We start from the raw sequence: 27163 nt of genomic DNA, 5'->3' as shown, positions 1-27163 counted from the left end.
TACCGCACCAAGGACAAACAGGGGTAGTCTACAGACAACCACTTAGTTGTCTAGATATAGCCTGTATCTACCGCACCAAGGACAAAGAGGGGTAGTCTACAGACAACTACTTAGTTGGCTACATATAGCCTGTATCTACTGCACCAACCAGTCAGGATGTATAGAGGACAGTATATAAACCCACAGCATGATTTCTCCTGCCTCAGAGTGTTGTTGATCATGCTGCATGTAGAAGCTCACAAATCTAATTATTGCCCTAATCCAGTTCACTGCAATTTCAAACTCAGCAATATTTTACAGGTGATATCCTCTTCACTACTCTCACACACAGACAGACGCCGCGAGAATCACACACACACACACACACACACACACACACACACACACACACACACACACACACACACACTGTGAGAAATCACAGAAAGCGACTTCATTATTAATCTCCTCACTCCTCAGGTGAAGCAGACTTGGTGATCATGCCTGCCTCTTCATGTGCCTTCCTTAATTTTGCTGGGCCCCAGGAAGAGTAGCTGCTGCCTTGACAGCAGTTAATGGGGATCCATAATAAATACAAATACAGCTCTCAATCTCTGCCATAATCACTATGTCTGCGTCCCAAATGGCACCCTATTCCCTACATACAGGTATAGGATCTTAATTTGATCATCCTGTTGTTGCTTGTAGTGTATTCTAGGTTCTAAAAGCCTTCTAAAGTTTGTAATTTCCCCCAAAAAATATTTTACTTGATTTGCACCTAACTAAAAATGGATCAACCCCTACAAAAATGTCCATTTATTATAATCCACACAATAATTCACATTTCCTGTTGCTGCACGATTATTTTCCTGGTCAAATTAAGATCCTGCATCTGCGTAGAGCTGGGACTATAAACCAAAAATTATTGACATTTTGAAAAGAGACCTAGGTCTCAATATGTCTTCCCTGTCAAAATAAAGGTTAAAATAAAACAATAAAAAACACAACCACTGCACATTAAAAAAAGAAAAGAAAAAAGCAATGAGGCTGGCGCAACAGATCAGACTGTTTAGCTTTAAAATGTTGATGAAGTTTTATTTATTCATATTATAAGCTCAACAATGCTCACATAGCTGTAGGCTACGCGGGAAACTTCCAAAATGCAATTGGAGAGGGAACAAACGTTCTCAAAAGCGTCACGCAACACGCAAGTGGTTTCATGTCACAGAGAGATGAAAATATCAGTTAGAAATTAAGACAGAGGGGTTATTTAAAGATGCATCAACTATCATGGGTTACTATTGGATACCATGAAGGTCATATCAGGAGGAAACACACACACACACACACACACCATACAGGAGACAAGCAGGTCTGCTTCAGTAATAGATACCATAAAGGTCATATCAGGAGGAAACACACACACACCATACAGGAGACAAGCAGGTCTGCTTCAGTAATAGATACCATAAAGGTCATATCAGGAGGAAACACACACACACCATATAGGAGACAAGCAGGCCTGCTTCAGTAATAGATACCATAAAGGTCATATCAGGAGGAAACACACACACACCATATAGGAGACAAGCAGGTCTGCTTCAGTAATACACCATACTGGATGGGAGACAAGCAGATCTGAGAGCACTGGTACATTTTAATGTTGTTTGTTGTGTTCAGTCAATCATGTTGTCCACATTGCATGGACAATAAAGTTCTAAAACAAATTTCTGACGGAAGAGTGAAGACACAAAACAAACACACTGCCACTTTGGATTGATTCCATTCCCCTCCTAGCTACTCTATGGGTATCTGCTATCTAAAACCAGGTTTGATTCCATTCCCCTCCTACTCTATGGGTATCTGCTATCTACAACCAGTTTTGATTCCATTCCCCTCCTACTCAATGGGTATCTGCTATCTAAAACCAGGTTTGATTCCATTCCCCTCCTAGCTACTCTATGGGTATCTGCTATCTAAAACCAGGTTTGATTCCATTCCCCTCCTAGCTACTCTATGGGTATCTGCTATCTAAAACCAGGATTGATTCCATTCCCCTCCTAGCTACTCTATGGGTTTCTGCTATCTAAAACCAGGTTTGATTCCATTCCCCTCCTAGCTACTCTATGGGTTTCTGCTGTCTAAAACCAGGTTTGATTCCATTCCCCTCCTAGCTACTCTGTGGGTATCTGCTATCTAAAACCAGGATTGATTCCATTCCCCTCCTACTCTATGGGTTTCCGCTATCTAAAACCAGGTTTGATTCCATTCCCCTCCTACTCTATGGGTATCTGCTATCTAAAACCAGGATTGATTCCATTCCCCTCCTACTCTATGGGTATCTGCTATCTACAACCAGTTTTGATTCCATTCCCCTCCTACTCTATGGGTATCTGCTATCTAAAACCAGGTTTGATTCCATTCCCCTCCTACTCTATGGGTATCTGCTATCTAAAACCAGGTTTGATTCCATTCCCCTCCTAGCTACTCTGTGGGTTTCCGCTATCTAAAACAATGCTTGTTCATTCAGGAGACCCTAATTGAAACAACAAAACAACAAAACTCATTATGATGCCGGATCGTTTTTTGGAAGGTAAGCTAAACAGACGTTGCGTGACTGACCGATTCAATACCAGAAGGTTACTAAAAGATAAACTCAACTTTTCTGCACAGATACCGCAAAATCAAATGTATCCGCTGTCACCTTCTGTAAAAAGAGTTTGGCGTAATTGAGCATATGGTTTTTGTTAAGAGAGAGTTAAAGGGATACTTTGGGATGTTATCTACTCCCCCAGAGTCAGATGAACTCATGGATACCATTTTTATGTCTCTGAGTGCAGTTTGAAGGAACTTGCTAACTAGCACCTGCACAACGACTGGAAGTCTATGGGTATCTGCTAGCATGCTAGCAGACACCCATAGACTTTCAGTCATTGCACGAACGCTAGTTAGCATTGGCTCGCAAAATTACCTATAACTTCCTTCATACTGGACACAGAGACATAAAAATGGTATCCACAAGTTCATCTGACTCTGGGGGAGTAGATAAAGGGCTTCATTGCCAAAATCCTCAAGTATCCCTTTAAGAGAGAGAAGCTCCATCTAACTTTGTTAATAAAATAAATGGCCTGCTCTCCAACTTTATTTGGAATGGAAAGACCTCAAGATCAAATTGACTGTTTTACACTTCCCCTATAAATCTGGAGGTCTTGGACTACCTCATATGAAAAAGTATTAGTGGGCTGCACAACCGTGTTCACTTAAACAATGGACAGACAGCACACTATCCTTGTGCATGGAGGAGTATCGATGCCACAAATGCAATACTTTATGATCTCAAATATATTCACTACTTCGGGTCCAAGGCATTGAAGAACATTTTTTTTTACAATCCAATGATTCTCAATTCCATTTGTATTTGGGAAAGTGTACATCAATTCATGAGGTGGATATAACCAATATCACCAGGCACCCCTATTTTGAACAACCCCACCTTACCTCCAGCGTTTAATGACAACATCTCTAAATCCTGGTTCCAAAGTGGCATCATTAATTTTGAACATGTGTACTATGATGGATCTCTACTGTCATTCAAACAATAACAATAAATATTTGGATTATCCAAGACTAATTTCTTTAAGTTCTTACAACCCAGAAATCTTATTCAATCACTTCAACAGAATCCGGATGAACCTAAGGCATCTAGCATAGAAAAAATACTGAAAGAAGCTGCTACGCCAAAGAAGTTGATTGCCAAGTTATATCAAGGGTTGAGTTGATTGAAACTCTACCTGATGGTTCAGAACCTATAAGGAAAAAATCGGAAACATTTGAGGAGATCCATTGGTCACAGATATGTGAAAATTTTCATTCCTGCTCCTACAACCTAAGATAATTCATAGGACTTACTACACTCCTGCCAGAATGCATGTAATGCCCCTAGAAATGTCACATCTCTGTTGGAGATGCAAAAAGCACAAAGGAACCCTCTTACATATGCTGTGGTCCTGTGATAAACTGACACCATGTTGGGATAATGTACAGCATGTGCTATCATTTCATGTAAATATTGGTAATCAGAAAAAGTTTTGTCATCTAGGTCTAATTGCTGCAACAAAAAATTAGTTTCCCTGTAGGTCTGTTAGTTTCCCTGTAGGTCTGTTAGTTTCGCTGTAGGTCTGTTAGTTTCCCTGTAGGTCTGTTAGTTTCCCTGTAGGTCTGTTAGTTTTGCTGTAGGTCTGTTAGTTTCCCTGTAGGTCTGTTAGTTTCCCTGTAGGTCTGTTAGTTTCCCTGTAGGTCTGTGACTGTGTGGTTTGGGGCGGTGCAGCTAGGTCTGTCACTGTGAGGAGTTGGCTCAGTCTACTTACCTACGCAGGTGGGCACAGTGCCGTTCCACTGAGCCACAGTGTTGGGGACGGCCTCACACCTGATGGCAGTGGCGCCGTGCAGAGCGTAGCCTGGATTGCATTCAAACAGCACCACTGTGCCAATGCCAAAGTCGTTCCCTATCCGCTTCCCAAACCTGGGCTCCGGCACAGAGCTGCACTGGGATGCACTGGTCCTGGGGACAGCTGGGAGGAGAGAAGACAGGCAGAGAGACAGAGAGAGACAGAGAGAAGACAAGGGATTGGCACAGAGATATAGGACGTGGTGGTGAAAAATATCCACCAAACATCCTCTCTCAGATCATCAGTCAATCTCTGCATCTGCCCCTGTCTTCTCCCTGCTCTGCTCTGCTCAACTATCCTCAGCACTCAATGGAGCACCGCTGAATGGTTCTTTCAATGGCAGAGAGATAGATCAATCAAGATACTATGACATGATGTAGTGCTTTTAAGGGCAGCCAAATGTTCTCCTCTCTGCCAAGATATTAAGCAGTTAGCAACTGCAAGGCAGTTCATCTATCTTCATATCAAAGATAAATAATATAGATAACTTGCCTTGATACACAAAGTGGAATCCCTTGGCTGTCTCTGAACCCACGGTGGTGAACTTGATGGTGATTTTGTTCCCAGAACTTAAAGTTAAAGTCTCTCCTTCAGGGGGAGAAAGTTTTGGTTTTGTTAAAGCCATCGCCTTGAACTCAACAATATTATGTTTTATTATTTGATCTCCTTTATTTAACCAGGGAAGTCACATTGAGATTTGTTATTTTCAGGTGAGCCCTGTCAGGTCATGATACGATTCACTGGAAAGAGTAAAGGTGATGTTCTCTACCTGAGTGAGAGCCGTAGATGGACGAGAGGACGGGAGAGTCTGGAGTTGGTCCATCGTAGATCTTCACAACATCACTCACCAACGTCTGGAACACCACAAACTGGCCAAACAGCACTAGAGAGAGAGAGAGAGAGAGAGAGAGAGAGAGAGAGAGAGAGAGAGAGAGAGAGAGAGAGAGAGAGAGAGAGAGAGAGAGAGAGAGAGTATATGCTGTTAAAGATATTCAATATTTCCTCCTCCAGAGTGATGATACAGTATATCCTGTTAAAGATCTTCAATATTTCCTCCTCCAGAGTGATGATACAGTATATCCTGTTAAAGATCTTCAATATGTCCTCCTCCAGAGTAATGATACAGTATATCCTGTTAAAGATCTTTAATATGTCCTCCTCCAGAGTGATGATACAGTATATGCTGTTAAAGATCTTCAATATTTCCTCCTCCAGGCATCAGACGACGCCACATGAAAACTAAACATTCCTAGCATCTCAAATGGCACCCTATTCCCTATATATTGCACTACTTTTGACCAGAGCCTATATAAAGTAGTGCACTATATAGGGAATAGGGTGCCATTTGAGATACAGCCCTAGTCTGCTGATGAAGACGTACATTTAACATTTAAGTCGTTTAGCAGACGCTCTTATCCAGAGCGACTTACAAATTGGTGCATTGAACTTAGGATAGACAGTGGGACACCCACATCTTGATCACAGTAAGTACACTTCTTCAAACAAGCAGCTGTGAGCAAAGTCAGTGCAATCAGGGACAACTACATCTCGATCACAATAAGTACATTACGTACGAATGCCAAAGGTGAGAGCAGTTTAGAGATGGGACACCTTCATCTTCCTCTGACAGTGTGTTTAAACTGGGAATTATTTCTCTGAGAAATGAGGGCATTGGACTAGGGCTTTGTCTGACATGGCACCCTATTTCCTATACAGTGCACTACCTTATTAGAGGAGTTTTTGGATTGGGAGTGATGCCTATTGGTCTATAGAACGGAGCTTTCCTCCAGTTTATTTTAGAAGCTGCCCACGTAGAAGCTCTGGTCGAAAGTAGTGCACAAGATAGTGGATATGTCAGACAAGGGCCTATAGCACGGACTTCTACATTTACAGCCTATAGAGAAAACCAGCCTTGGATCCACAGTACACAGTCCACACACACACACATTGTGACCGTCACGCAGCTGTGAAGACAGATAGGGGCTAGGACACGTAACCAGGGAGGGTAAACTAGAAACAGGCCACAACGCTGAAAGAAGGGGCCGTGCCACTCCTCAGTGCGGCAGGTAGCCACTAATGTACCTGAAACATGTTTCAGCCCCGAGCCACAGCGTTAGACGAGCCTGAAAGGTGTAGCACAGCCACAGAGCCAATCAGTAATGTGTTAGAGAGAGAAGCTACAACACTGCCATGCTAAAGGGAAGAAGAATGGCAACATATGTTTGTCCTTCTGTCTATGAATTATTCAAGGGAACCTGTCCTCTTCCTTTGAAGCCTGTACAGAGTTCTACCTCCTGGTGAACACACACACACTCACACACAAACACACACACACACACACACACACAGTACAGTCGGTGCTAGCTGTAGCATAACTTTATTTTTTGAGAGGGTGCAAATTACAATTTCTATGTTTTTTTTATAAAGGTGAATCGCTGCCTGGTTGAGTCCGAAGTGAAACCCTTTTATAGTGCACTAGGGAACAAGGTACCATTTGGGATGCATCACCTGTATTTTGGCGAAGCAAGAAGTAGATGGAATACCATCGGCAAAGAGAAATGACAACCCAGACATATTAACAAACACCACACACTGTTGTGACCCTACTGCTCTGCTGAACTTTATGGTTTAACTACTGTACTGTACAGGCTGAACTCCTACTGTTTTATAACGTATGGTTTATCTACTGTACAGGCTGAACTCCTACTGTTTCATAACGTATGGTTTAACTACTGTACAGGCTGAACTCCTACTGTTTTATAACGTATGGTTTAACTACTGTACTGTACAGGCTGAACTCTTACTGTTTCATAACATATGGTTTAACTACTGTACAGGCTGAACTCCTACTGTTTTATAACTTATATCCAAGATGGCGTAGCAGTGTGGTCGTGTTTTTTTTCTGTGTCCTTGTGTAAATAGCCAGTTTCTTGTTTTTTGTCTATTTTGTATATATTTCTCAATTTTACTTTTAATTCTTTAACTAAATATACTTTCCTGCAACCCGCCTCACCCAAAGTGGAAAGGATTCTATTATTTCTTTATAACTTTTATCAAGAACCTTAAGCTGAAACTAGTCTAGCTGCAACCAAATGGCTACTTGCTATTAGCCACCGTTAGCGTCTTCACCATTGTCCGTGGCCTGCACTACCCACCAGCCAGCTCTAGCTCTGGCCTGGACAATTCGTCGGCCAGTCTGCACAGCGTGCTATCGACCCAGAGCATATCGGATTTTCTGCCGGAATCACTGGACCCTAGCGCCGGATCATCGCAACCAGCTAGCTGCAACCTGTTGTTGGCTAATTACCATTGCCCCTTAGCAAGCACCAGTTAGCCTTGAGCTAGCCTTGAGCCCCGCCGATCCAACACGACTGGTTTGCCGACGAAATCGTCTGATGTGGTTTCAACAGGCATCCTGTTACGACGTCGACCACAACATTATCCGAGGCATTAACGTTAGGTGGTTGGTAGCTGCTGTACTTAATTACAGCTACTGATTGCAGTCTGCCACCCAGACAGCTGGCGTCGGGTAAGTTTGGCTTTATACATAGCTAGGGCTTTGTCGAGTAAGGCTTAAACTATGTATTTAGATTGGAGTTAGGTATTATAGGTAGGCATCGTGGGCTGTTGTGGGTAGTTGTTGTATGTAGTTATTGTAGGTTACTTTTGTATTCGGCGGTGCCGGGTGTAGCACGAAGCTAGCTAGCTAACTCACCTCCTGCACTAGCTGGCGAGTAGCTATTAGCAACGGTAGCAACTAAATACAATATCCTTTTAGCCAGCTACATTCGTTCGCAGCGACGCCGTTTTTAAAACAAAGTCAACATAGCAGCCATTGCTAGCTAGCCAACACTACCAGCTAGCTGTACTGTGGTAGCTAAATACAATATCTTTGTGCTAGCTAGCCAACGTTTAATTATTGCTGCGTTATGAAAGAACTAGACACGGACACGAATTATCTGTTTAGTGTGTTAACACACTATTGGTAGTTTGTTGTAACCAAGTATTGGTGCTAAACTGTGTGTTATTGGATGCTAGCATGCTAGTTAGCTATGGCGTCATAGTTAGCTAGCTGAATAAAGTAAGTTGAGTCTATTCCTTGAAACATTGAACCGCTGTAGTTTACAACAATTCTAATTTCTAAAGTGGAAGTTGGGAGAGTTTTATTCGGGTGGTTCAGTGAAACAATTATAGTTTCTGAGGTGGAAGTTGGGAGAGTTATATTTTTTTTGGTGAGGGAGGCCCTGCTCTCTCCTTTCCCAGATGTTTAGTTCATTTCATTCCGATCTCCTCTGCATTATTGTAGCCATCTGCTACAGCCTGTCAACTATGCCTCTGCCTATCCCTGTTCTCTCCTCTCCGCACAGGCTACACAAACTCTAACCTGGTGGTCCCTGCACGCACCACACACCTGGAGTTCCAGGTCTCAGGCAGCCTCTGGAACTGCCGTTCTGCTGCCAACAAGGCTGACTTCATCCAAGCCTATGCTACCCTCCAGTCCCTCGACTTCCTGGCGCTGACGGAAACATGGATTACCACTGAAAACACTGCTACTCCTACTGCTCTCTCCTCGTCTGACCATGTGTTCTCGCATACCCCGAGAGCATCTGGTCAGAGGGGTGGTGGCACAGGAATCCTCATCTCTCCCAAGTGGTCATTCTCAATTTTTCCCCTAACCCATCTGTCTATCTCCTCATTTGAATTCCACGCTGTCACAGTCACTAGCCCATTTAAGCTTAATATCCTTGTCATCTATCGCCCTCCAGGTTCCCTTGGAGAGTTCATCAATGAGCTTGACGCCTTGATAAGTTCCTTTCCTGAGGATGGCTCACCCTTCACAGTTTTGGGGGATTTCAACCTCCCTACGTCTACATTTGACTCATTTCTCTCTGCCTCCTTCTTTCCACTCCTCTCCTCTTTTGACCTCACCCTCTCACCGTCCCCCCCTACTCACAAGGCAGGCAATACGCTTCACTTCATCTTTACTAGATGTTGCTCTTCTACTAATCTCACTGCAACTCCCCTCCATGTCTCCGACCACTACTTTGTATCCTTTTCTCTCTCGCTCTCCTCCAACACTACTCACTCTGCCCCTACACAGATGGTAACGCGCCGCCGCAACCTTCGCTCTCTCTCTCCCACTACTCTCTCCTCTTCCATCCTATCATCTCTTCCCTCTGCTCAATCCTTCTCCCTCCAATCTCCTGATTCTGCCTCCTCAACCCTCCTCTCCTCCCTTTCTGCATCCTTTGACTCCCTGTGTCCCCTATCCTCCCGGCCGGCTCGGTCCTCCCCTCCAGCTCCGTGGCTTGATGACTCATTGCGAGCTCACAGAACAGAGCTCCGGGCAGCTGAGCGGAAATGGAAGAAAACTAAACTCCCTGCCAACCTGGCATCTTTTCACTCCCTCCTCTCTACATTTTCTTCATCTGTTTCTGCTGCTAAGGCCACTTTCTACCACTCTAAATTCCAAGCATCTGCCTCTAACCCTAGGAAGCTCTTTGCCACATTCTCCTCACTGCTGAATCCTCCCCCCCCCCCCCCCCCCCCCCCCCCCCCCCCCCCCCCCCCCCCCCCTCCCTCTCTGTGGATGACTTCGTCAACCACTTTGAAAAGAAGGTTGACGACATCCGATCCTCGTTTGTTAAGTCTAATGACACTGCTGGTCCTGCTCACACTGCCCTACCCTATGCTTTGACTTCTTTCTCCCCTCTCTCTCCAGATAAAATCTTGCGACTAGTGACTGCAGGCCGCCCAACAACCTGCCCGCTTGACCCCATCCCCTCCTCTCTTCTCCAGACCATCTCCGGTGACCTTCTCCCCTACCTCACCTCGCTAATCAACTCATCCTTGACCGCTGGCTATGTCCCTTCCGTCTTCAAGAGAGCGAGAGTTGCACCCCTTCTCAAAAAACCAACACTCGATCTCACTGATGTCAACAACTACAGACCAGTATCCCTTCTTTCTTTTCTTTCCAAAACTATTGAGCGTGCCGTCTTTAGCCAACTGTCTTGCTATCTCTCTCAGAATGACCTTCTTGATCCAAACCAGTCAGGTTTCAGGACTGGTCATTCAACTGAGACTGCTCTTCTCTGTGTCACGGAGGCTCTCCGCACTGCTAAAGCTAACTCTCTCTCCTCTGCTCTTGTCCTTCTAGACCTGTCTGCTGCCTTTGATACTGTGAACCATCAGATCCTCCTCTCCACCCTCTCCGAGCTGGGCATCTCCGGCGCGGCTCACTCCTGGATTGCGTCCTACCTGACCGGTCGCTCCTACCAAGTGGCGTGGCGAGAAGCTGTCTCCGCACCACGTGCTCTCACCACTGGTGTCCCCCAGGGCTCAGTTCTAGGCCCTCTCCTTTTCTCCCTATACACCAAGTCACTTGGCTCTGTCATATCCTCACATGGCCTCTCCTATCACTGCTACGCTGACGATACACAACTAATCTTCTCCTTTCCCCCTTCTGATAACCAGGTGGCGAATCGCATCTCTGCATGTCTGGCAGACATATCAGTATGGATGACGCATCACCACCTCAAGCTGAACCCTGGCAAGACGGAGCTGCTCTTCCTCCCGGGGAAGGACTGCCCGTTCCATGATCTCGCCATCACGGTTGACAACTCCGTTGTGTCCTCCTCCCAGAGTGCGAAGAGCCTTGGCGTGACCCTGGACAACACCCTGTCGTTCTCCGCTAACATCAAGGCGGTGACCCGATCCTGCAGGTTCATGCTCTACAACATTCGGAGAGTACGACCCTGCCTTACACAGGAAGCGGCACAGGTCCTAATCCAGGCACTTGTCATCTCCCGTCTGGATTACTGCAACTCGCTGTTGGCTGGGCTCCCTGCCTGTGCCATTAAACCCCTACAACTCATCCAGAATGCCGCAGCCCGTCTGGTGTTCAACCTTCCCAAGTTCTCTCACGTCACCCCCCTCCTCCGCACACTCCACTGGCTTCCAGTTGAAGCTCGCATCCGTTACAAGACCATGGTGCTTGCCTATGGAGCAGTGAGGGGAACGGCACCTCCGTACCTTCAGGCTCTGATCAGTCCCTACACCCAAACGAGGGCATTGCGTTCATCCACCTCTGGCCTGCTGGCTCCCCTTCCTCTGCGGAAGCATAGTTCCCGCTCAGCCCAGTCAAAACTGTTCGCTGCTCTGGCACCCCAATGGTGGAACAAGCTCCCTCACGACGCCAGGACAGCGGAGTCACTCACCACCTTCCGGAGACATTTGAAACCCCACCTCTTTAAGGAATACCTGGGATAGGATAAAGTAATCCTTCTACCCCCCCTTACCCCACCCCACCCCCAAAAATAAATAAATAAATAAATACATTTGTAAAGTGGTTATCCCACTGGCTATAGGGTGAATGCACCAATTTGTAAGTCGCTCTGGATAAGAGCGCCTGCTAAATGATGTAAATGTAAATGTAAATGTAACTGTGCTTCCTGCTCGCTGTGCTGAATCACCAATTTGAAATGCTCTCGGACTCACATATTGCTGTTCACTGGACCTCATGATCACTCAGCTGCACAGCTGATGCCTGCTGGACTGTTCCTTTACACGGTATCCTGTCCTGTTTATTCTGTTTAACCTCAGCCCAAACTTTATCGCCATTACCAGTTGCTGTCTTAGCTCTCTCTAATAACACCTATGCCTTGCCTATTGCTGTTCCAGTTAGTTCTTATTATACAATTTCACTGTAGAACCCCAAGTCCCTCTCAAACAGCCTAAAATTGTTCCTTTGTTCCACCCCCCATACACGCGGAGACTGGCTAAATCGGTGCCTCCAGTGATGCTATCTCTTTCATTGTTACCCAACGCTTACGTTTACCTCAACTGTACTCATATCCTTCCATATCCTTTTCTGTACATAATGCCCTGAATATTTTCTACAACGCCCGGAAATCTGCCCCCTTTACTCTCTGTACACAACGCACTAGAAGACCAGTTCTTAAAGCCTTTAGCCATATCCTTATTCTACTCCTCCTCTGTTCCTCTGGTGATGTAGAGGTTAACCCAGGCCCTGCAGCCCCCAGTATCACTCCTACTCCCCAGGAGCTATCATTTGTTGACTTCTGTAACCATAAAAGCCTTGGTTTCTTGCATGTTAATATCAGAAGCCTCCTTCCTAAGTTTGAGTTATACACTGCGTTAGCACATTCCGCCAACCCTGATGTTCTAGCAGTGTCTGAATCTTGGCTTGGGAAGGCCACCAAAAATTCTGAAATTTCCATCCCCAACTATAACATTTTCCGTCTAGATAGAACTGCCAAAGGGGGTGGAGTTGCAATCTACTGTAGAGATAGCCTGCAGAACTCTATCATACTATCCAGGTCTGTGCCCAAACAGTTTGAGCTTCTACTTCTAAAAATCCACCTTTCCAGAAATAAGTCTCTCACTGTTGCCGCTTGCTACAGACCCCCCTCAGCAACCAGCTGTGCCCTAGACATCATATGTGAATTGATTGCCCCCCATTTATCCTCAGAGTTCATACTGCTTGGTGACCTAAATTGGGATATGCTTAACACCCCGGCCATCCTACAATACAAACTAGATGCCCTCAATCTCACACAAATTATCAACGAACCTACCAGGTACAACCCTAAATCCGTAAACATGGGTACCTTCATAGATATCATCCTGACTAACTTACCCTCTAAATACACCTTCGCTGTCTTCAACCAGGATCTCAGCGATCACTGCCTTATTGCCTGCGTCCGTAACGGGTCCGCGGTCAAACGACCACCCCTCATCACTGTCAAACACTCCCTAAAGCACTTTAGCGAGCAAGCCTTCCTAATTGACCTGGCCCAAGTATCCTGGATGGATATCGATCTCATTCCGTCAGTAGAGGATGCCTGGTTGTTCTTTAAAAGTAATTTCCTCTCAATCTTAAATAAACATGCCCCATTCAAAAAATACAGAACTAAGAACACATATAGTGCCTGGTTCTCTTCAGACTTGACTGCCCTTGACCAGCACAAAAACATACAGTGGCGTACTGCATTAGCATCAAATAGCCCCCGCGATATGCAACTTTTCAGGGAAGTTAGGAACCAATATACACAAGCAGTTAGGAAAGCAAAGGCTAACTTTTTCAAACAGAAATCTGCATCCTGTAGCACTAACTCCAAAAAGTTTTGGGACACTGTAAAGTCCATGGAGAATAAGAGCACTTCCTCCCAGCTGCCCACTGCACTGAGGCTAGGAAACACTATCACCACTGATAATTCTACAATAATCGAGAATTTCAACAAGCATTTTGCTACGGCTGGCCATGCTTTTCACCTGGCTACCACTACCCCAGCCACCAGCTCTGCACCCTCCGCTGCAAATTGCCCATGCCCCCACCGCTTCTCCTTCACACAAATTCAGACAGCTGATGTTCTAAAAGAGCTGCAATATCTGGACCCCTACAAATCATCTGGGCTAGACAATCTGTACCCTTTCTTTCTAAAATTAGCCGCCGAAATTGTCGCAACCCCTATTACTAGCCTGTTCAACCTCTCTTTCGTAACGTCTGAGATCCCCAGAGATTGGAAAGCTGCCGCGGTCATCCCCCTCTTCAAAGGGGGTGACACTCTAGATCCAAACTGTTACAGACCTATATCCATCCTGCCCTGCCTTTCTAAAGTTTTTGAAAGCCAAGTTAACAAACAGATCACCGACCATTTCGAATCCCACCGTACCTTCTCCGCTATGCAATCCAGTTTCCGAGCTGGTCATGGGTGCACTCAGCCACGCTCAAGGTCCTAAACGATATTATAACCGCGATCGATAATAGACAGTACTGTGCAGCCGTCTTCATCGACCTGGCCAAGGCTTTCGACTCTGTCAACCACCGCAATCTTATTGGCACACTAAATAGCCTTGGTTTCTCAAATGACTGCCTCGCCTGGTTCACCAACTACTTCTCAGATAGAGTTCAATGTGTCAAATCGGAGGGCCTGTTGTCTGGACCTATGGCAGTCTCTATGGGGGTGCCACAGGGTTCAATTCTTGGGCCGACTCTTTTCTCCGTGTATATCAATGATGTCGCTCTTTCTGCTGTTGACTCTCAGATCCACCTCTACGCAGACGACACCATTTTGTATACATCTGGCCCTTCATTGGACACTGTTAACAAATCTCCAAATGAGCTTCAATGCCATACAACACTCTTTCAGTAGCCTCCTACTGCTCTTAAACACTAGTAAAACGAAATGCATGCTCTTCAATCGAACGCTGCTGGCACCCGCCCACCCGACTAGAATCACTACTCTCGACGGGTCTGACCTAGAGTATGTGGACAACTACAAATACATAGGTGTCAGGTTAGACTGTAAACTCTCCTTCCAGACTCACATTAAGAATCTCCAAACCAAAGTTAAATCTAGAATCGGCTTCCTATTTCGCAACAAAGCCTCCTTCACTCATGCTGCCAAACATGCCCTCGTAAAACTGACTATCCTACCGATCCTTGACTTCGGCGATGTCATTTACAAAATAGCCTCCAACACTACTCAGCAAATTGGATGTAGTCTATCACAGTGCCATCCGTTTTGTCTCCAAAGCCCCATACACTACCCACCACTGTGACCTGTACGCTCTTGTTGGCTGGTCCTCACTACATGTTCGTTGCCAAACCCACTGGCTCCAGGCCATCTATAAATCACTGCTAGGCAAATCCCTGCCTTATCTTAGCTCATTGGTCACCATAGCAACACCCACCCGTAGTATGCGCTTCAGCAGGTATATCTCACTGGTCATCCCCAAAGCCAACACCTCCTTTGGTCGCCATTGGTTCCAGTTCTCTGCTGCCAATGACTGGAACGAATTGCAAAAATCTCTGAAGCTGGAGACTCTTATCTCGATCACTAACTTTAAGCATCAGTTGTCAGAGCACCTTACCGATCACTGCACCTGTACACAGCCCATTTGAAATTAGCCCACCCAACCACCTCATCCCTATATTGTTATTTATTTTGCTCATTTGCACACCAGTATCTCTATTTGCACATCATCTCTTGCACATCTATCATTCCAGTGTTAATACTAATTGTAAATCTTTTGCACTACATTTGCACACACTGTATATATATTTCCTGTTGTATTTTTGACATTATGTTTGTTTTACCCCATATGTAACTCTGTGTTGTTTTTATCGCACTGCTTTGCTTTATCTTGGCCAGGTCACAGTTGTAAATGAGAACTTGTTCTCAACTGGCTTACCTGGTTAAATAAAGGTGAAAAAAGTATGGTTTGACTACTGTACTGTACAGGCTGAACTCCTACTGTTTTATAACGTATGGTTTAACTACTGTACTGTACAGGCTGAACTCCTACTGTTTTATAATGTATGGTTTAACTACTGTACTGTACAGGCTGAACTCCTACTGTTTTATAACGTATGGTTTAACTATTGTACAGGCTGAACTCCTACTGTTTTATAACGTATGGTTTAACTACTGTACAGGCTGAACTCCTACTGTTTTATAACGTATGGTTTAACTACTGTACAGGCTGAACTCCTACTGTTTTATAACGTATGGTTTAAATACTGTACTGTACAGGCTGAACTCCTACTGTTTTATAACGTATGATTTAACTACTGTACAGGCTGAACTCCTACTGTTTTATAACGTATGGTTTAAATACTGTACTGTACAGGCTGAACTCCTACTGTTTTAAAACGTATGGTTTAACTACTGTACAGGCTGAACTCCTACTGTTTTATAACGTATGGTTTAACTACTGTACAGGCTGAACTCCTACTGTTTTATATCGTATGGTTTAACTACTGTACAGGCTGAACTCCTACTGTTTTATAACGTATGGTTTAAATACTGTACTGTACAGGCTGAACTCCTACTGTTTTATAACATATGGTTTAACTACTGTACTGTACAGGCTGAACTCCTACTGTTTTATAACGTATGATTTAACTATTGTACAGGCTGAAATTCTACTGTTTTATAACGTATGGTTTAACTACTGTACAGGCTGAACTCCTACTGTTTTATAACGTATGGTTTAACTACTCTACAGGCTGAACTCCTACTGTTTTATAACGTATGGTTTAAATACTGTACAGTACAGGCTGAACTCCTACTGTCTTATAACGTATGGTTTAACTACTGTACTGTACAGGCTGAACTCCTACTGTTTTATGACGTATGGTTTAACTATTGTACAGGCTGAACTCCTACTGTTTTATAATGTATGGTTTAACTACTGTACAGGCTGAACTCCTACTGTTTTATAACGTATGGTTTAACTACTGTACAGGCTGAACTCCTACTGTTTTATAACGTATGTTTAACTACTGTACTGTACAGGCTGAACTCCTACTGTTTTATAACGTATGGTTTAAATACTGTACTGTACAGGCTGAACTCCTACTGTTTTATAACGTATGGTTTAACTACTGTACAGGCTGAATTCCTACTATTTAATAATGTATGGTTTAAATACTGTACTGTACAGGCTGAACTCCTACAGTTTTATAACGTATGGTTTAACTATTGTACAGGCTGAACTCCTACTGTTTTATAACGTATGGTTTAAATACTGTACTGTACAGGCTGAACTCCTAATGTTTTATAACGTATGGTTTAATTACTGTACAGGCTGAACTCCTACTGTTTCATAACATATGGTTTAACTACTGTACACGCTGAACTCCTACTGTTTTATAACGTATGGTTTAAATAATGTACTGTACAGGCTGAACTCCTACTGTTTTATAACGTATGGTTTAACTACATTTACATTTACATTTTAGTCATTTAGCAGACGCTCTTAACCAGAGCGACTTACAGGAGCAATTAGGGTTAAGTGCCTTGCTCAAGGGCACATTAACGTCATTTAGCAGACGCTCTTAGCCAGAGCGACTCACAAATTGGTGCGTTCACCCTATAGCCAGTGGGATAACCACTTTACAATTTGGGGGGGGGGGGTTAGAAGGAATACTTTAGCCTATCCCAGGTATTCCTTAAAGAGGTGGGGTTTCAAATGTCTCCGGAAGGTGGTGAGTGACTCCGCTGTCCTGGCGTCGTGAGGGAGCTTGTTCCACCATTGGGGTGCCAGAGCAGCGAACAGTTTTGACTGGGCTGAGCGGGAGCTGTGCTTCCGCAGAGGAAGGGGAGCCAGCAGGCCAGAGGTGGATGAACGCAATGTCCTCGTTTGGGTGTAGGGACTGATCAGAGCCTGAAGGTACAGGGGTGCCGTTCCCCTCACTGCTCCAAAGGCAAGCACCATGGTCTTGTAGCGGATGCGAGCTTCAATTGGAAGCCAGTGGAGTGTGCGGAGGAGGGGGGTGACGTGAGAGAACTTGGGAAGGTTGAACACCAGACGGGCTGCGGCATTCTGGATGAGTTGTAGGGGTTTAATGGCACAGGCAGGGAGCCCAGCCAACAGCGAGTTGCAGTAGTCCAGACGGGAGATGACAAGTGCCTGGACCAGGACCTGCGCCGCTTCCTGTGTAAGGCAGGGTCGCACTCTCCGAATGTTGTAGAGCATGAACCTGCAGGAGCGGGTCACCGCCTTGATGTTGGCGGAGAACGACAGGGTGTTGTCCAGGGTCACGCCTAGGCTCTTCGCACTCTGGGAGGAGGACACAGCGGAGTTGTCTACCGTGATGGCGAGATCATGGAACGGGCAGTCCTTCCCCGGGAGGAAGAGCAGCTCCGTCTTGCCAGGGTTCAGCTTGAGGTGGTGATCCGTCATCCATACTGATATGTCTGCCAGACATGCAGAGATGCGATTCGCCACCTGGTTATCAGAAGGGGGAAAGGAGAAGATTAGTTGTGTATCGTCAGCGTAGCAATGATAGGAAAGGCCATGTGAGGATATGACAGAGCCAAGTGACTTGGTGTATAGGGAGAAAAGGAGAGGGCCCAAAACCGATCCCTGGGGGACACCAGTGGTGAGAGCACGTGGTGCGGAGACAGCTTCCCGCCACGCCACTTGGTAGGAGCGACCGGTCAGGTAGGACGCAATCCAGGAGTGAGCCGCGCCGGAGATGCCCATTTCGGAGAGGGTGGAGAGGAGGATCTGATGGTTCACAGTATCAAAGGCAGCAGACAGGTCTAGAAGGACAAGAGCAGAGGAGAGAGAGTTAGCTTTAGCAGTGCGGAGAGTCTCTGTGACACAGAGAAGAGCAGTCTCAGTTGAATGACCAGTCCTGAAACCTGATTGGTTTGGATCAAGAAGGTCATTCTGAGAGAGATAGCAAGAGAGTTGGCTAAAGACGGCACGCTCAATAGTTTTGGAAAGAAAAGAAAGAAGGGATACTGGTCTGTAGTTGTTGACATCAGTGGGGTCGAGTGTTGGTTTTTTGAGAAGGGGAGTAACTCTCGCTCTCTTGAAGACGGAAGGGACATGGCCAGCGGTCAAGGATGAGTTGATCAGCGAGGTGAGGTAGGGGAGAAGGTCACCGGAGATGGTCTGGAGAAGGGAGGAGGGGATGGGGTCAAGCGGGCAGGTTGTTGGGCGGCCTGCAGTCACAAGTCGCAGGATCTTATCTGGAGAGAGAGGGGAGAAAGAAGTCAAAGCATAGGGTAGGGCAGTGTGAGCAGGACCAGCAGTGTCATTAGACTTAACAAACAAGGATCGGATGTCGTCAACCTTCTTTTCAAAGTGGTTGACGAAGTCATCCACAGAGAGAGAGGAGGGGGGGGGGGGGGGAGGGAGGATTCAGGAGGGAGGAAAATGTGGCAAAGAGCTTCCTAGGGTTAGAGGCAGATGCTTGGAATTTAGAGTGGTAGAAGGTGGCCTTAGCAGCAGAAACAGATGAAGAAAATGTAGAGAGGAGGGAGTGAAAAGATGCCAGGTCGGCAGGGAATTTAGTTTTCTTCCATTTCCGCTCCGCTGCCCGGAGCTCTGTTCTGTGAGCTCGCAATGAGTCATCAAGCCACGGAGCTGGAGGGGAGGACCGAGCCGGCCGGGAGGATAGGGGACACAGAGAGTCAAAGGATGCAGAAAGGGAGGAGAGGAGGGTTGAGGAGGCAGAATCAGGAGATTGGAGGGAGAAGGATTGAGCAGAGGGAAGAGATGATAGGATGGAAGAGGAGAGAGTAGTGGGAGAGAGAGAGCGAAGGTTGCGGCGGCGCATTACCATCTGTGTAGGGGCAGAGTGAGTAGTGTGGGAGGAGAGTGAGAGAGAAAAGGAAACAAAGTAGTGGTCGGAGACTTAGAGGGGAGTTGCAGTGAGATTAGTAGAGGAGCAGCATCTAGTGAAGATGAGGTCAAGCGTATTGCCTGCCTTGTGAGTAGGGGGGGACGGTGAGAGGGTGAGGTCAAAAGAGGAGAGGAGTGGAAAGAAGGAGGCAGAGAGAAATGAGTCAAATGTGGACATAGGGAGGTTGAAATCCCCCAAAACTGTGAGGGGTGAGCCATCCTCAGGGAAGGAACTTATCAAGGCGTCAAGCTCATTGATGAACTCTCCAAGGGAACCTGGAGGGCGATAGATGACAAGGATATTAAGCTTAAATGGGCTAGTGACTGTGACAGCATGGAATTCAAATGAGGAGATAGACAGATGGGTTAGGGGAAAAATTGAGAATGTCCACTTGGGAGAGATGAGGATTCCTGTACCACCACCCCTCTGACCAGATGCTCTCGGGGTATGCGAGAACACATGGTCAGACGAGGAGAGAGCAGTAGGAGTAGCGGTGTTTTCAGTGGTGATCCATGTTTCCGTCAGAGCCAGGAAGTCGAGGGACTGGAGGTTGGCATAGGCTGGGATGAAGTCAGCTTTGTTGGCAGCAGAACGGCAGTTCCAGAGGCTGCCTGCGACCTGGAACTCCACGTGGGTGGTGCGTGCAGGGACCACCAGATTGGAGAGGCAGCAGCCACACGGTGTGGTGCGTTTGTGTAGCCTGTGCAGAGAGGAGAGAACAGGGATAGGCAGAGGCATAGTTGACAGGCTGTAGCAAATGGCTACAAAAACTACTGTACTGTACAGGCTGAACTCCTACTGTTTTATAACGTGTGGTTTAACTACTGTACAGGCTGAACTCCTACTGTTATATAACGTATGGTTTAACTTCTGTACTGTACAGGCTGAACTCCTACTGTTTTATAACGTATGGTTTATCTACTGTACAGGCTGAACTCCTATTGTTTTATAACGTATGGTTTAACTACTGTACAGGCTGAACTCCTACTGTTTCATAACTATGATTTAATTACTGTATTGTACAGGCTGAACTCCTACTGTTTTATAACGTATGGTTTAACTACTGTACTGTACAGGCTGAAATCCTACTGTTTTATAACGTAAGGTTTAACTACTGTACAGGCTGAACTCCTGCTGTTTTATAACATATGGTTTAAATACTCTACTGTACAGGCTGAACTCCTACTGTTTTATAACGTATGGTTTAACTACTGTACAGGCTGAACTCCTACTGTTTTATAACGTATGGTTTAACTACTGTACAGGCTGAACTCCTACTGTTTTATAACGCATGGTTTAACTACTGTACAGGCTGAACTCCTACTGTTTTATAACGTATGGTTTAACTACTGTACTGTACAGGCTGAACTCCTACTGTTTCATAACATATGGTTTAACTTTTGTACAGGCTGAAATCCTACTGTTTTAAAATGTATGGTTTAACTACTGTACAGGCTGAACTCCTACTGTTTTATAACGTATGGTTTAACTACTGTACAGGCTGAACTCCTACTGTTTTATAACGTATGGTTTAACTACTGTACAGGCTGAATTCCTACTGTTTCATAACATATGATTTAATTACTGTAATGTACAGGCTGAACTCCTACTGTTTTATAACGTATGGTTTAACTACTGGATCTGTACAGGCTGAACTCCTACTGTTTTATAACGTATGGTTTAACTACTGTACAGGCTGAACTCCTACTGTTTTATAACGTATGGTTTAAATACTCTACTGTACAGGCTGAACTCCTACTGTTTTATAACTTATGGTTTAACTACTGTACAGGCTGAACTCCTACTGTTTCATAACGTCTGGTTTAACTACTGTACAGGCTGAACTCCTACTGTTTTATAACGTATGGTTTAACTACTGTACAGGCTGAACTCCTACTGTTTTATTACATATGGTTTAACTACTGTACAGGCTGATCTCCTACTGTTTTATAATGTATGGTTTAACTACTGTACAGGCTGAACTCCTACTGTTTTATAATGTATGGTTTAACTACTGTACTGTACAGGCTGAACTCCTACTGTTTCATAACATATGGTTTAACTACTGTACAGGCTGAACTCCTACTGTTTTATAATGTATGGTTTAACTACTGTACAGGCTGAACTCCTACTGTTTTATAACGTGTGGTTTAACTACTGTACAGGCTGAACTCCTACTGTTTTTTAACGTATGGTTTAACTACTGTACAGGCTGAAATTGTACTGTTTCATAACGTATGGTTTAACTACTGTACAGGCTTAACTCCTACTGTTTTATAATGTGTGGTTTAACTACTGTACATGCTGAACTCCTACTGTTTTATAACGTATGGTTTAACCACTGTACAGGCTGAACTCCTACTGTTTTATAACGTATGGTTTAAATACTGTACTGTACAGGCTGAACTCCTACTGTTTTATAAAATATGGTTTTCTACTGTACTGTACAGGCTGAACTCCTACTGTTTTATAACGTGTGGTTTAACTACTGTACAGGCTGAACTCCTACTGTTTTATAACGTATGGTTTAACTACTGTACTGTACAGGCTGAACTCCTACTGTTTTATAACGTAAGGTTTAACTACTGTACAGGCTGAACTCCTGCTGTTTTATAACATATGGTTTAAATACTCTACTGTACAGGCTGAACTCCTACTGTTTTATAACGTATGGTTTAACTACTGTACAGGCTGAACTCCTACTGTTTTATAACGTATGGTTTAACTACTGTACAGGCTGAACTCCTACTGTTTTATAACGTATGGTTTAACTACTGTACAGGCTGAACTCCTACTGTTTTATAACGTATGGTTTAACTACTGTACTGTACAGGCTGAACTCCTACTGTTTCATAACATATGGTTTAACTTTTGTACAGGCTGAAATCCTACTGTTTTAAAATGTATGGTTTAACTACTGTACAGGCTGAACTCCTACTGTTTTATAACGTATGGTTTAACTACTGTACAGGCTGAACTCCTACTGTTTTATAACGTATGGTTTAACTACTGTACAGGCTGAATTCCTACTGTTTCATAACATATGATTTAATTACTGTAATGTACAGGCTGAACTCCTACTGTTTTATAACGTATGGTTTAACTACTGTACTGTACAGGCTGAACTCCTACTGTTTTATAACGTATGGTTTAACTACTGTACAGGCTGAACTCCTACTGTTTTATAACGTATGGTTTAAATACTCTACTGTACAGGCTGAACTCCTACTGTTTTATAACTTATGGTTTAACTACTGTACAGGCTGAACTCCTACTGTTTCATAACGTCTGGTTTAACTACTGTACAGGCTGAACTCCTACTGTTTTATAACGTATGGTTTAACTACTGTACAGGCTGAACTCCTACTGTTTTATTACATATGGTTTAACTACTGTACAGGCTGATCTCCTACTGTTTTATAATGTATGGTTTAACTACTGTACAGGCTGTACTCCTACTGTTTTATAATGTATGGTTTAGCTACTGTACAGGCTGAACTCCTACTGTTTTATAACGTGTGGTTTAACTACTGTACAGGCTGAACTCCTACTGTTTTTTAACGTATGGTTTAACTACTGTACAGGCTGAAATTGTACTGTTTCATAACGTATGGTTTAACTACTGTACAGGCTTAACTCCTACTGTTTTATAATGTGTGGTTTAACTACTGTACATGCTGAACTCCTACTGTTTTATAACGTATGGTTTAACCACTGTACAGGCTGAACTCCTACTGTTTTATAACGTATGGTTTAACTACTGTACTGTACAGGCTGAACTCCTACTGTTTTATAAAATATGGTTTAACTACTGTACTGTACAGGCTGAACTCCTACTGTTTTATAACGTGTGGTTTAACTACTGTACAGGCTGAACTCCTACTGTTTTATAACGTATGGTTTAACTACTGTACTGTACAGGCTGAACTCCTACTGTTTTATAACGTAAGGTTTAACTACTGTACAGGCTGAACTCCTACTGTTTTATAACGTATGGTTTAACTACTGTACAGGCTGAACTCCTACTGTTTTATAACGTATGGTTTAACTACTGTACTGTACAGGCTGAACTCCTACTGTTTCATAACATATGGTTTAACTTTTGTACAGGCTGAAATCCTACTGTTTTAAAATGTATGGTTTAACTACTGTACAGGCTGAACTCCTACTGTTTTATAACGTATGGTTTAACTACTGTACAGGCTGAACTCCTACTGTTTTATAACGTATGGTTTAACTACTGTACAGGCTGAATTCCTACTGTTTCATAACATATGATTTAATTACTGTAATGTACAGGCTGAACTCCTACTGTTTTATAACGTATGGTTTAACTACTGTACTGTACAGGCTGAACTCCTACTGTTTTATAACGCATGGTTTAACTACTGTACAGGCTGAACTCCTACTGTTTTATAACGTATGGTTTAACTACTGTACTGTACAGGCTGAACTCCTACTGTTTCATAACATATGGTTTAACTTTTGTACAGGCTGAAATCCTACTGTTTTAAAATGTATGGTTTAACTACTGTACAGGCTGAACTCCTACTGTTTTATAACGTATGGTTTAACTACTGTACAGGCTGAACTCCTACTGTTTTATAACGTATGGTTTAACTAAAGTACAGGCTGAATTCCTACTGTTTCATAACATATGATTTAATTACTGTAATGTACAGGCTGAACTCCTACTGTTTTATAACGTATGGTTTAACTACTGGATCTGTACAGGCTGAACTCCTACTGTTTTATAACGTATGGTTTAACTACTGTACAGGCTGAACTCCTACTGTTTTATAACGTATGGTTTAAATACTCTACTGTACAGGCTGAACTCCTACTGTTTTATAACTTATGGTTTAACTACTGTACAGGCTGAACTCCTACTGTTTCATAACGTCTGGTTTAACTACTGTACAGGCTGAACTCCTACTGTTTTATAACGTATGGTTTAACTACTGTACAGGCTGAACTCCTACTGTTTTATTACATATGGTTTAACTACTGTACAGGCTGATCTCCTACTGTTTTATAATGTATGGTTTAACTACTGTACAGGCTGAACTCCTACTGTTTTATAATGTATGGTTTAACTACTGTACTGTACAGGCTGAACTCCTACTGTTTCATAACATATGGTTTAACTACTGTACAGGCTGAACTCCTACTGTTTTATAACATATGGTTTAACTACTGTACAGGCTGAACTCCTACTGTTTTATAATGTATGGTTTAACTACTGTACAGGCTGAACTCCTACTGTTTTATAACGTGTGGTTTAACTACTGTACAGGCTGAACTCCTACTGTTTTTTAACGTATGGTTTAACTACTGTACAGGCTGAAATTGTACTGTTTCATAACGTATGGTTTAACTACTGTACAGGCTTAACTCCTACTGTTTTATAATGTGTGGTTTAACTACTGTACATGCTGAACTCCTACTGTTTTATAACGTATGGTTTAACCACTGTACAGGCTGAACTCCTACTGTTTTATAACGTATGGTTTAACTACTGTACTGTACAGGCTGAACTCCTACTGTTTTATAAAATATGGTTTTCTACTGTACTGTACAGGCTGAACTCCTACTGTTTTATAACGTGTGGTTTAACTACTGTACAGGCTGAACTCCTACTGTTTTATAACGTATGGTTTAACTACTGTACTGTACAGGCTGAACTCCTACTGTTTTATAACGTAAGGTTTAACTACTGTACAGGCTGAACTCCTGCTGTTTTATAACATATGGTTTAAATACTCTACTGTACAGGCTGAACTCCTACTGTTTTATAACGTATGGTTTAACTACTGTACAGGCTGAACTCCTACTGTTTTATAACGTATGGTTTAACTACTGTACAGGCTGAACTCCTACTGTTTTATAACGTATGGTTTAACTACTGTACAGGCTGAACTCCTACTGTTTTATAACGTATGGTTTAACTACTGTACTGTACAGGCTGAACTCCTACTGTTTCATAACATATGGTTTAACTTTTGTACAGGCTGAAATCCTACTGTTTTAAAATGTATGGTTTAACTACTGTACAGGCTGAACTCCTACTGTTTTATAACGTATGGTTTAACTACTGTACAGGCTGAACTCCTACTGTTTTATAACGTATGGTTTAACTACTGTACAGGCTGAATTCCTACTGTTTCATAACATATGATTTAATTACTGTAATGTACAGGCTGAACTCCTACTGTTTTATAACGTATGGTTTAACTACTGTACTGTACAGGCTGAACTCCTACTGTTTTATAACGTATGGTTTAACTACTGTACAGGCTGAACTCCTACTGTTTTATAACGTATGGTTTAAATACTCTACTGTACAGGCTGAACTCCTACTGTTTTATAACTTATGGTTTAACTACTGTACAGGCTGAACTCCTACTGTTTCATAACGTCTGGTTTAACTACTGTACAGGCTGAACTCCTACTGTTTTATAACGTATGGTTTAACTACTGTACAGGCTGAACTCTTACTGTTTTATAACGTATGGTTTAACTACTGTACAGGCTGAATTCCTACTGTTTCATAACATATGATTTAATTACTGTAATGTACAGGCTGAACTCCTACTGTTTTATAACGTATGGTTTATCTACTGTACTGTACAGGCTGAACTCCTACTGTTTTATAACGCATGGTTTAACTACTGTACAGGCTGAACTCCTACTGTTTTATAACGTATGGTTTAACTACTGTACTGTACAGGCTGAACTCCTACTGTTTCATAACATATGGTTTAACTTTTGTACAGGCTGAAATCCTACTGTTTTAAAATGTATGGTTTAACTACTGTACAGGCTGAACTCCTACTGTTTTATAACGTATGGTTTAACTACTGTACAGGCTGAACTTCTACTGTTTTATAACGTATGGTTTAACTACTGTACAGGCTGAATTCCTACTGTTTCATAACATATGATTTAATTACTGTAATGTACAGGCTGAACTCCTACTGTTTTATAACGTATGGTTTAACTACTGGATCTGTACAGGCTGAACTCCTACTGTTTTATAACGTATGGTTTAACTACTGTACAGGCTGAACTCCTACTGTTTTATAACGTATGGTTTAAATACTCTACTGTACAGGCTGAACTCCTACTGTTTTATAACTTATGGTTTAACTACTGTACAGGCTGAACTCCTACTGTTTCATAACGTCTGGTTTAACTACTGTACAGGCTGAACTCCTACTGTTTTATAACGTATGGTTTAACTACTGTACAGGCTGAACTCCTACTGTTTTATTACATATGGTTTAACTACTGTACAGGCTGATCTCCTACTGTTTTATAATGTATGGTTTAACTACTGTACAGGCTGAACTCCTACTGTTTTATAATGTATGGTTTAACTACTGTACTGTACAGGCTGAACTCCTACTGTTTCATAACATATGGTTTAACTACTGTACAGGCTGAACTCCTACTGTTTTATAATGTATGGTTTAACTACTGTACAGGCTGAACTCCTACTGTTTTATAACGTGTGTTTTAACTACTGTACAGGCTGAACTCCTACTGTTTTTTAACGTATGGTTTAACT

At 43.4% G+C, this 27163-nt stretch overlaps 1 protein-coding gene across 1 annotated transcript in view; it reads right to left on the bottom strand.

Annotated features, from left to right (window-relative positions):
• Positions 1-27163, bottom strand: part of LOC311126986 (CUB and sushi domain-containing protein 3-like) — a gene marked incomplete at both ends in the record, with an annotated part of 648334 nt that overhangs the window by 272119 nt on the left and 349052 nt on the right. The window contains 3 exons of the mRNA XM_084158716.1: positions 4347-4550; positions 4920-5015; positions 5197-5310. Coding sequence (XP_084014842.1) covers positions 4347-4550; positions 4920-5015; positions 5197-5310 — 414 coding nt within the window. The remainder of the gene's footprint in view (positions 1-4346; positions 4551-4919; positions 5016-5196; positions 5311-27163) is intronic.

Source organism: Coregonus lavaretus (genome assembly GCF_964263955.1).
Source record: "Coregonus lavaretus genome assembly, chromosome: 3".
NCBI lineage: Eukaryota > Metazoa > Chordata > Actinopteri > Salmoniformes > Salmonidae > Coregonus > Coregonus lavaretus.
The sequence above is the reverse complement of the archived record's forward strand: the minus strand, read 5'-3'. Positions and strand labels throughout refer to the sequence as shown.